We start from the raw sequence: 12,776 nt of genomic DNA, 5'->3' as shown, positions 1-12,776 counted from the left end.
ATATTCTAACAAAGTGCAGATTGGATTTTAACCTATTTAAAACATGTCATCAAAATTCTAAAATTAATCTTAATCAGGAAAAATTACTAATGATGTTCCATAAATTATTTTTTTAATTTTTTCAAAAAGATTCGAATTAGCTAGTTTTTCTCTTCTTTTTTCGGTTGAATTTTGAGTTTTAAAGAATCGAATTTGAAGATAAACTATGTTTCAAAATTTACTTGTCATTTTTTTTCGTGTTTTCTCCTCTTTTAAACCGTTAAAATAAGTGTAAACATCATTAATTATTAATAATAACATAGAGTTAAAGGTAAATTGAGCAAATTGGCTATTTCTGGCAATTTATTGAAGTGTGTATCAAACTGGTAGCCCTTCGCATGAATCACTACCCAAGAAGTAGCTCTTGCTTTCAAAAAGGTTGCTGACCCCTGCACTAGTGAGACTTATATAAGTTTTCTTCCTTCTTTATCATGCATTTTCGGCCGGTGCGACTTATACTCCGGAGCGACTTATAATTTGAAAAATGCGGTACTAGTCTTATTTTAGGGAGCTTTTAACGCAAATGCTTGAAATGTAGAAAGTAGTGATGGGTCCGGCAACACCGATGCATCGGCGCATGCGTCGAGCTCATAGAGCGATACCCTGTGTCGGTGCGCGTATCGCTTTTAGAAAGTCACGTGACCGAACACGAGCTGTTTTGGTCACGTGACCGCTCATGAGCTTTTCTGGTCACGTGACCGCTCATGAACTGTATCGCACTGACGCCTGCGCGCCAAACTGTGTTTATTAGGAAGCGGCGCAATGCGTGTTGTTGACGAACACCGTTAGGGCCGCTTGTTGTCACTGTCACTCAAAGTTGCATTTCAAAATTACACAGAATAAATGTGTTTATTTTGTTTAGAATTCAGATGGGTTTGATTTGGTGCGCGGCATATATTGGCTGTGCGGCGCACGGTGTGCGCGGAGGACGCTTGAGCACTGCGCAATTGCGCAGGCGCGCACCTTAGAGGGAATGTTGCTCACAGAACACAGAGGAGGCGTCAGTGCGATACAGTTCGCGTATCGGTCACGTGACCAAAGCAGCTCATGATCGGTCACGTGACTTTCTAAAAGCGGTACGCGCACCGACACAGGGTTTCGCTCTATGAGCTCGACGCATGCGCCGATGCATCTGTGTTGCAGGACCCATCACTACTGTTACTAGAGAAAGTACAGGAATGACGGCGTGGCGAAGTTGGTAGCGTGGCTGTGCCAGCAATTGGTTACTGGGGTTCAATCCCCACCTTCTACCATCCTAGTCATGATACATGTTCACATTATTTGACTGTATCTAAAAAATATATTTTTATTTAAATGAAGATATGAAATAATCCTAAATGAAATACAATGACTTGGTTTATATTATTGTATATACTAGGTCATAAAATCAGTGTCAGTTGAGTCGGTCCATAGGTTGCCTGTAGGGATTTTTAATGTCCAGCAGATGTCAGTATTTAGTGACACAGTATCGACACAGTATCAATACAGTTTTGCAATGTGTCGAAACGCTTCATGAGGCCTCATCAACCCATCACTAGTAGAAAGTAAAACTAAAAGTATTGACATTATTGCCGCCATTGAAAAAGGGGAACATGTGACATAGTCCAAAGTGTTTGATGGCACACAATAGAATGAAAGGACTTTGTACTCAACTGTTTCCCTTCATTGGCAGTGCGCAGTAGTCCTGCGTTCCGTCAACCTTCATTTTGTTCAGCACGCCCCTGATGGTCACACAATGCTTTTCCTGCTGGGGGTCCACCGGGAGCATCTTCTCACACACTCGCTCAGAGCAGCTCAGCTCGGCAAACTGCTTCTGCACCACACCAGCAGACACTTTTTTCATTGCTAGTACTATTATTCTCACTACTTTGCTAGTACTATTATTCTCACTACATTGCTAGTACTATTATTCTCACTACTTTGCTACTACTATTATTCTCACTACTTTGCTAGTACTATTATTCTCACTACTTTGCTAGTACTATTATTCTCACTACATTGCTAGTACTATTATTCTCACTACTTTGCTACTACTATTATTCTCACTACTTTGCTACTACTATTATTCTCACTACTTTGCTAGTACTATTATTCTCACTACTTTGCTAGTACTATTATTCTCACTACTTTGCTACTACTATTATTCTCACTACTTTGCTACTACTATTATTCTCACTACTTTGCTACTACTATTATTCTCACTACTTTGCTACTACTATTATTCTCACTACTTTGCTACTACTATTATTCTCACTACTTTGCTACTACTATTATTCTCACTACTTTGCTACTACTATTATTCTCACTACTTTGCTAGTACTATTATTCTCACTACTTTGCTAGTACTATTATTCTCACTACTATGCTAGTACTATTATTCTCACTACTTTGCTACTACTATTATTCTCACTACTTTGCTACTACTATTATTCTCACTACTTTGCTAGTACTATTATTCTCACTACTTTGCTAGTACTATTATTCTCACTACTTTGCTACTACTATTATTCTCACTACTTTGCTAGTACTATTATTCTCACTACTTTGCTACTACTATTATTCTCACTACTTTGCTACTACTATTATTCTCACTACTTTGCTACTACTATTATTCTCACTACTTTGCTAGTACTATTATTCTCACTACTTTGCTAGTACTATTATTCTCACTACTTTGCTACTACTATTATTCTCACTACTTTGCTAGTACTATTATTCTCACTACTTTGCTACTACTATTATTCTCACTACTTTGCTAGTACTATTATTCTCACTACTTTGCTAGTACTATTATTCTCACTACTTTGCTACTACTATTATTCTCACTACTTTGCTACTACTATTATTCTCACTACTTTGCTACTACTATTATTCTCACTACTTTGCTAGTACTATTATTCTCACTACTTTGCTAGTACTATTATTCTCACTACTTTGCTAGTACTATTATTCTCACTACTTTGCTAGTACTATTATTCTCACTACTTTGCTAGTACTATTATTCTCACTACTTTGCTAGTACTATTATTCTCACTACTTTGCTACTACTATTATTCTCACTACTTTGCTAGTACTATTATTCTCACTACTTTGCTAGTACTATTATTCTCACTACTTTGCTAGTACTATTATTCTCACTACTTTGCTAGTACTATTATTCTCACTACTTTGCTAGTACTATTATTCTCACTACTTTGCTAGTACTATTATTCTCACTACTTTGCTAGTACTATTATTCTCACTACTTTGCTACTACTATTATTCTCACTACTTTGCTACTACTATTATTCTCACTACTTTGCTAGTACTATTATTCTCACTACTTTGCTAGTACTATTATTCTCACTACTTTGCTAGTACTATTATTCTCACTACTTTGCTACTACTATTATTCTCACTACTTTGCTACTACTATTATTCTCACTACTTTGCTAGTACTATTATTCTCACTACTTTGCTACTACTATTATTCTCACTACTTTGCTACTACTATTATTCTCACTACTTTGCTAGTACTATTATTCTCACTACTTTGCTAGTACTATTATTCTCACTACTTTGCTACTACTATTATTCTCACTACTTTGCTACTACTATTATTCTCACTACATTGCTAGTACTATTATTCTCACTACTTTGCTAGTACTATTATTCTCACTACTTTGCTACTACTATTATTCTCACTACTTTGCTACTACTATTATTCTCACTACTTTGCTACTACTATTATTCTCACTACTTTGCTACTACTATTATTCTCACTACTTTGCTAGTACTATTATTCTCACTACTTTGCTAGTACTATTATTCTCACTACTTTGCTACTACTATTATTCTCACTACTTTGCTAGTACTATTATTCTCACTACTTTGCTACTACTATTATTCTCACTACTTTGCTAGTACTATTATTCTCACTACTTTGCTAGTACTATTATTCTCACTACTTTGCTACTACTATTATTCTCACTACTTTGCTACTACTATTATTCTCACTACTTTGCTACTACTATTATTCTCACTACTTTGCTAGTACTATTATTCTCACTACTTTGCTAGTACTATTATTCTCACTACTTTGCTAGTACTATTATTCTCACTACTTTGCTAGTACTATTATTCTCACTACTTTGCTAGTACTATTATTCTCACTACTTTGCTAGTACTATTATTCTCACTACTTTGCTACTACTATTATTCTCACTACTTTGCTAGTACTATTATTCTCACTACTTTGCTAGTACTATTATTCTCACTACTTTGCTAGTACTATTATTCTCACTACTTTGCTAGTACTATTATTCTCACTACTTTGCTAGTACTATTATTCTCACTACTTTGCTAGTACTATTATTCTCACTACTTTGCTAGTACTATTATTCTCACTACTTTGCTACTACTATTATTCTCACTACTTTGCTACTACTATTATTCTCACTACTTTGCTAGTACTATTATTCTCACTACTTTGCTAGTACTATTATTCTCACTACTTTGCTAGTACTATTATTCTCACTACTTTGCTACTACTATTATTCTCACTACTTTGCTACTACTATTATTCTCACTACTTTGCTAGTACTATTATTCTCACTACTTTGCTACTACTATTATTCTCACTACTTTGCTACTACTATTATTCTCACTACTTTGCTAGTACTATTATTCTCACTACTTTGCTAGTACTATTATTCTCACTACTTTGCTAGTACTATTATTCTCACTACTTTGCTAGTACTATTATTCTCACTACATTGCTAGTACTATTATTCTCACTACTTTGCTACTACTATTATTCTCACTACTTTGCTAGTACTATTATTCTCACTACTTTGCTAGTACTATTATTCTCACTACTTTGCTAGTACTATTATTCTCACTACTTTGCTAGTACTATTATTCTCACTAGTTTGTTAGTACTATTATTCTCACTACTTTGCTTTGAATTGATTTCATTTCTTTCATATTAGAGCTTTGTGTGGTCAATTGTTGTAAAGCATTTAGTGTAGCAGCCTGCCTGCATATGTAAAGTGATATAAAGTGGAACCTGGATTTACGAACTTACACGGTTCTGGAACATGGTTCATACGTTGGAAAGTTTGTGTAGTAAAGTAGACTTCCCCATAAAAATCAATGTAAACATAAATAATTGGTCCTCGACTCCTCAACAAAAGTCCCTGTATTAGTAAAAAACTGCAAACTTTGAAAACATTTTAATGTAAATATATTGTGCAAATACAGTATATATTGTGTGTATATATATATATATATATATATATATATATATATATATATATATATATATATATATATATATATATATATATATATATATATATATATATATATATAAAGCATGTAAGTCTGTAATCTTTGTCATAGGTACCTGTAGTTCTGGACCAGCCTGGCAGGGATTTTGACCCACTCCTCCATATAAATCCTTTAGGTCTTGGTGTTGAATGGTGAAAACAGAAACTCTGATAATTGCTCCCGATAAAAAGATGCCCCTGATGAAGACCTCCCTTGGTGCATCTGCCCCTGATGAAGACCTCCCTTGGTGCATCTGCCCCTGATGAAGACCTCCCTTGGTGCATCTGCCCCTGATGAAGACCTCCCTTGGTGCATCTGCCCCTGATGAAGACCTCCCTTGGTCTTGTGTTGGATCAGTCCAAGTCTTTGGAGGGTCACTGTTGTCAACTGACCAAAAACTGCTTCTATCACCTCAGAAATATTTCTAAAGTGAGAAATTTGCTGTTAAAATTGAATCTGGAATTTAGACTTCGACTTCTTTTTCATTGTCATTCAAATGTGAACTTTACAGCACAGATAAGAAGGACATTTCCTTACATAAGCTCATGGTAGTGCAGGATAAAAAAGCAATAAGGTGCATATATAAATAAATAAATAACTTACTGTACAGATAAATATATTGCACTTTTTCACATGCGTCCACCTTTATGGATGTATGTTATATTGTCTTTTTTATTCCAGCGAGTTCATCCATTTTGGGGGGAGTTGAGGGGGTCATTGAATTATGATGCGTTCAAGAGTCTTACGGCCTGATCATTCACGTTCTTTTCATCTGGTATTGACTATTGCAGTTCTCTTTTCAACAAGTCAACGCTGAAGAGACTTCAGACGGTACAAAATGCAGCTGCCAGACTTTGGACCTGGACCTGCCCATTTGGTCCAGTCCTCATTGGCTTCCAGTCAAACTCCGCATTGACTTGAAGATTTTAGTCCTGACTTTCCGTGTGTTGCATGGTGGGGCCCCTCAGTACATCACTGACTTGTTCAGGGCGCAGCCTCCGGTCTTCAGGCCAGGGTCTTCTAAAGATCCCAAAAACTCATTTTAAAACCCTGGCATTCCAGACTATAGCTTCCAGACTCTGGGACAACGTGCACCAGTCCCTCCGTGATCTTGACTGTGTTGACTCTTTCAAGAAACATTTGCATGATTCTCTTTTTTAGTAAAGATTTTAGTGAATGCACCTTTTAACTATCAATTTTAATCCACTTTGTATCCTTTTTGTGTTGTTGTTTTCATTGAATTGTTGTTTTACTTCACCTATGTTGTGTACAGCACTTTGTGACTTGATCTGTGAAAAGTGCTTTATAATTCAAATGTACTTACTTACTTGTTGCGGGGCAATATAGACCTTCGGCTCTTTCCAAAGATGTTCACTTGGGTTCAGGTCTAGAGACTCTCAGCCATTCCAGGACCTTGAGATGCTTATTACAGAGCCACTCCTTAGTTGTCCTGGCTTTGAGTTTGGTGTGGTTGTCATGCTGGGAGCCACGACCCGTCTTCAATTCTCTTACTGGGGGAAGGAGATACATCACCAAGATCTTGCGATGTATGGCCACATCCCTCAATACGAAGCAATCGTCCTGTCAGCTTTGCAGAAAAGCACCCCCAATGAATGTTGTTTCCACCTTTGTACTTCACGGTTGGAATGGTGTTCTTGGGATTGTACTCATCCTTCGGCGGGTGGAGTTTAAATTCTTGTCTCATCCGACCACATGACCTTCTCTCATTCCTCATCTGGATCATCGTGGTCATTGCCAAACTTCAAAGGGGCCTTGACATTCGCTGCAGGATTTGAATCGGCGTAGTGTGTTACTGATCGTTTTCTTTACGAGACTGTGGTCCCAGCTCTCTTCAGGTCATTGACCAGGTCCTGTCTGGGCTGATCCCTCACAGTCCTCATGATCAAAAGTCCTCCACGAGGGGAGATCTTGCATGGATGTCTTGAACTTCAATTTTCTAATAAACACGCCAACATTTGTTGCCTCCTCACCTATTGTCCTGAAGCCCATCCCAGCCTTGTGCAGGTCTACAAGTTGAGATCTGATGTCCTCACACAGGTCTCCAGTCTTGGCCGTTGTGCAGAGGTTGGAGTCTGCTTGATTGTGTGTGTAGACAGGTGTCTTTATACAGTTAACGATTTCGCACAGGTGCAGTTAATACAGGTAATGAGTAGAGAGCACAAGGATTTCCTAAAGAAAAGCCTAACAGGTCTGTGAGAGCCGGAATTCTAACTGCTTGGTCGGTGATCAAATACCCATGTCATGCAATAAAATGCAAATTAATAATTCAAAAATGTGATTTTTGCTTTGGGTTCTGTCACTCACCGTTGAAGAGTGATAAAGATTACAGACTTCTACATGCCTAAATGTCAACACGCACACACACACTAAAGTCTCGTTGGTATGCTCCAGAACGTTAACCACCATGTTGCTACAATAAAACAAATTAAAAAAGGGATAATTATTTGACCTTGTGTCTGCGAATATTTGAGACATTGTTGAACACCCTGGGAGTTTTGGCGAGATAAACAAGCACTGGCGTCACATAGCCACCGCTAGCGCAAGCACACACTAGAGGTATACTCAAGTGTGCCATGTAGAGGTTTGTCAACCGAAAAGGTCGTAAATGGAGGTTCCACTGTGATTGATTGATGTGGCCCACCTGGTTGATGGTGACATCGTATTTGAAGACAGGCAGAAGGTCGTCGGGCTGCTCGTGCCTCTTCTTCTTTCTGCTTCCGGACTGGGAAGAAAGTTTCTGGTGGTATAAGAGCCACGGATGCTGGAAGCTGAGCAGGACAGAGTGATCCTGCTGTTCCAACACGGTCACAGGCGGCAGGTCCAAAGAACCTAGAAAGCAACAGGACTAAGTCACTCCTCTTCAGAAACCACAAACATTTCTTTCAGCTCACAGATCTGGCTGGCTGGAGAATTCCTGTAGTAGCTGAAGTCAATGCCATCGGCTGGAGCGGGCTCGGACTGGTTCTCTCCGAGGACGGCGGTCACGGTTAGGGAGTAATCGTTGTCCGGGTCCGAGAGAAAAGACACGTCAGCTTGGAGGTGGGGCGGGTCCACCCACAGTGGGGCAATGCGTCTGGAGAGTCAGAACAGATGGACATTAAAAGCAATTCTTCTTGTCATCACCAGTGTTTCATCTTGGCTTGTCACCAATATCAATAGTCCTCATCTGTGTATTTCCACCACTTATTCCATACCACCATGAATGAATGCACTACTTGATTGAAAAGTGCTTCAAGTGCTACAACATCTTATTGCACAGAATTTCAATGGCAACTCTCCATTTAAAAAAAGACCAGCAGTGGCCCAGAGCCTCCGGTATATCAAAACAAACAATACTGTGCTCATAAATAACTATTTTACATTCCAAGAAATAACAGCAGAGCCTTCAAGTAAATAAAACAAATAATATTGTTCTAAATATTCTTGTAGCGCGACATCATCATATCTGCTAATAAAAAGGCTAAATCATAATTAAAGACAAATATTCTTATATTCAAATATCCATCCTTTTCTCATGATGTAATGCCTGTTGTTCTGTTTCCATTGTTGCTGTATTTGTTATTTCATTTGTACAATGTGCCACCCGCCATAATAAGCGTTCAGCAAACGGCCCCCAGGCCACACTTTGCCTTCCTAGTGAAAAAGGTCAAGCAGTGGTGTTCAAAGTGTGACAAAAGAGTGTCTAAGCTGTGTGTTCTTCGCACTCATGGCCGTAGGAAAGGTAAACCGGCATGCTTCTGCAGGTTTTCTGCATGTTATGGTAATGCACACTCCCTGGGCTTGTGGTGGCGGATCTCAGTCGCACAACAAAGACGTTTGTGGCGGCTTACAGGACTGTCTCAGAAAATTAGAATATTGTGATAAAGTCCTTTATTTTCTGTAATGCAACTAAAAACATGAAAATGTCATCCATCCTGGATTCATTACACAGCAACTGAAATATTGCAAGCCTTTTATTATTTGAATATTGCTGATTATGACATACAGCTTAAGAAAACTCAAAAATCCCATCTCAAAAAATTAGAATATTTCCTCAGACCAAGTAAAAAAAAAAAGATTTATAACAGCAAAACAAAATGAAACATTTGAAAATGTCAATGAATGCACTCAGTACTTGGTTGGGAATCCTTTTGCACGGATGACTGCACCAATGTGGCGTGGCATGGAGCCAATCAGCCTGTGGCATTGCTGAGGTGTTATGGATGCTTCAATAGCTCATTTGCATTATTGTCTTTCAGCTTCTTCTTCACAATACCCCACAAATTCTCTATGGGGTTGAGGTCAGGGGAGTTGGCAGGCCAATGGAGGACAGTAATGCCATGGTCAGTACACCAGTTACTGCTGGTTTTGCCACTGTGGGCAGGTGCCAGATCATGAAATCATCCTCTCCATCTGTTGAAAAGCTCTATGAACCCCATAGAGAATTTGTGGGGTATTGTGAAGAAGAAGCTGAAAGACAATTGTGAAGAAGAAGCTGAAAGACAATAATGCAAATGAGCTATTGAAGCCTCCATAACACCTCAGCAATGCCACAGGCTGATTGGCTCCATGCCACACCACATTGATGCAGTCATCCGTGCAAAAGGATTCCCAACCAAGTACTGAGTGCATTCATTGACATTTTCAAATGTTTCATTTTGTTTTGCTGTTATAAATCTTTTTTTTTACTTGGTCTGAGGAAATATTCTAATTTTTAGAGATAAGATTTTTGAGTTTTCTTAAGCTGTATGTCATAATCAGCAATATTCAAATAATAAAAGGCTTGCAATATTTCAGTTGCTGTGTAATGAATCCAGGATGTATGACATTTTTGTTTTTTTAATTGCATTACAGAAAATAAAGGACTTTATGACAATATTCTAATTTTCTGAGACAGTCCTGTATATATGACTAGCGTGTAAATGTTTCATACATTCACTTTGTTGCTCACCACAAATAGATTTTGGGCTACCAGTTTTCCTTTGCTCATAAACACATGACACACCTGGTCTGCCAGACAATAAGAAGACAGAGTAGTAGTGTTGCCCACTTAGTAACTGTACAGCTAGACTGTACTGGTAATCACTTCTGTTGGGTACTTTTTCAAAAAAGGGAGAAAATATAGTGAATAAATGTAGGACCGCAACAACTAATTGATTAAATCGATGATTAAAATAGTTGCCTATTAAAGGCCTACTGAAAGCCACTACTAGCGACCACGCAGTCTGATAGTTTATATATCAATGATGACATCTTAACATTGCAACACATGCCAATACGGCCGGGTTAACTTATAAAGTGACATTTTACATTTCCCGCCACACTTCTGGTTGAAAAACTCCTTTGGATATGATTTATGCGCGTGACGTCACAAAATCCACGGAAGTGGTCGGACCCCATCGGACCCGATACAAAAACCTCTTGTTTTCTTGGACAAAATTCCACAGTATTGTGGACATCTGTGTTGGTGAATCTTTTGCAATTTGTTTAATGAACAATGGAGGCTGCAAAGAAGAAAGTTGTAGGTGGGATGGATCGGTGTCTTAGCGGCTAAGTACAACACTTACAGCAACACAACAAGGACTACTTACCCTGATAGCAGACGCCTAGCCGATGCTTGCCGCCAAACCCACGGGTGAAGTCCTTCGTCGCGCCGTTGATCGCTGGAACGCAGGTGAGCACGGCTGTTGATGGTAAGATGAGGGCTGGCTGGCGTAGGTGGAGCGCTAATGTTTTTATCATAGTTCTGTGAGGTCCGGTTGCTAAGTTGCTAAATTAACCTTAGCGTCGTTAGCAACAGCATTGTTAAGCCTTACCAGGCTGAGAATGTTTAACCGTGTAGTTACATGTACATGGTTTAATAGTATTGTTGGTCTTCTGTCTATCCTTCCAGTCAGGGGTTTATTTATTTGGTTTCTATCTTCATTTGAGAACGATGCTAGCACGTTAGCTCAGTAGCTAAGTGTGTCACCGATGTATTGTCTTGGAGATAAAAGTCACTTTAAATGTCCATTTCGCGTGCTCGACTCTCATTTTCAAGAGGATATAGTATCCCAGGTGGTTTAAAATACAAATCTGTGATCCACAATAGAAAAAGGAGAGTGTGGAATCCAATGAGCCAGCTTGTACCTAAGTTACGGTCAGAGCGAAAAAAGATACGTCCTGCACTGCCTCTCAAGTCCTTCACTGTAACGTTCCTCGTCTACGAATCTTTCATCCTGGCTCAAATTAATGGGGTAATCATCACTTTCTCGCTCCGAATCTCTCTCGCTCCATTGTAAACAACGGGGAATTGTGAGGAATACTAGCTCCTGTGACGTCACGCTACTTCAAATTGTGAGGAATACTAGCTCCTGTGACGTCACGCTACTTCCGCTACAGGCAAGGCTTTTTTTTTATCAGCGAGCAAAAGTTGCGAACTTTATCGTCGATATTCTCTACTAAATCCTTTCAGCAAAAATATGGCAATATAGCGAAATGATCAAGTACGACACATAGAATGGATCTGATATTCCCGTTTAAATAAAAAAAAATCATTTCAGTAGGCCTTTAATTTAGTCATGGATTGGTTGGATGTATGCTATGTGCATGCGCAGAGGTTTTAATTTTTATTTTTTTTAATTAAACTTTTTTTTGTATTATTATTTTTTTTTAATAAACCTTTATTTATAAACTGCAACATTTACAAACAGCTGAGAAACAATAATCAAAATAAGTATGGTGCCAGTATGCTGTTTTTTTTCCAATAAAATACTGGATAGGATAGAAATGTAGTTTGTCTCTTTTATCCGATTATTAATCGATTAATCGAAGTGATAATCCACAGATTAATCGATTATCAAATTAATCGTTAGTTGCAGCCCTAAATAAATGTGTTTGTACACGCTTTGCATCACAGCCAAATATGCTAATTTAGCAGTAATGCTATTTCATCACCAAATTGGGGAAAAAAAACATTGCCCTCCCTGGTACCATACCACAAAAAACAAAATGACCCTACTATAAAAAATGAAATAAAAACACTCACCCATTCGAGTCCGACACCTGGCCGACATCCACCCTGAATTGGAGTCCTGGAGGCAGGGAGTCGTAGTTCCACACCACTTTGTTCCTCAGGTTGCCGCAGTGCAGCGTCACGTTGCTAGGGGGCGCCACTGCAGACAAGTTTAGGATCCATCAAAGAGTTTTCACCCATTTCTGGTTGGAAGTGCAGACTTTGTAAGTCCATCAAACTACAGCAGGGTGACCACACCTTTTCTGCAGGCCAGATCCTTTCAATGTAGCAAGTGGAGGGGATGATTCATAAACATCATTTATATTGATGGAAGAGAGGTAAAGATGTTTAATGCTAATACTAGCATGTTTAACACACTTTCATGAAGACCAGAATATAAGTTGGTGTGATTGTGATTGATTGGAATCAGACA

General features: G+C 38.6%; 1 protein-coding gene across 1 annotated transcript; it reads right to left on the bottom strand.

Moving 5' to 3' along the window:
* Window positions 1–1,434: 1,434 nt before the first annotated feature.
* On the bottom strand, window positions 1,435–12,519 carry LOC133657828 (uncharacterized; the record flags this gene model as incomplete). The annotated part of the gene is made up of 5 exons (XM_062059610.1): window positions 1,435–1,852; window positions 8,012–8,199; window positions 8,262–8,443; window positions 10,941–11,012; window positions 12,377–12,519. Coding segments are annotated over 5 exons (750 nt in total), but the record flags the coding sequence as incomplete, so codon positions are not given.
* Between the last annotated feature and the right edge of the window lie 257 nt (window positions 12,520–12,776).

This window comes from Entelurus aequoreus, linkage group LG09 (genome assembly GCF_033978785.1).
Source record: "Entelurus aequoreus isolate RoL-2023_Sb linkage group LG09, RoL_Eaeq_v1.1, whole genome shotgun sequence".
Taxonomy (NCBI): domain Eukaryota; kingdom Metazoa; phylum Chordata; class Actinopteri; order Syngnathiformes; family Syngnathidae; genus Entelurus; species Entelurus aequoreus.
This window is presented reverse-complemented; position numbering and strand designations above follow the sequence as displayed.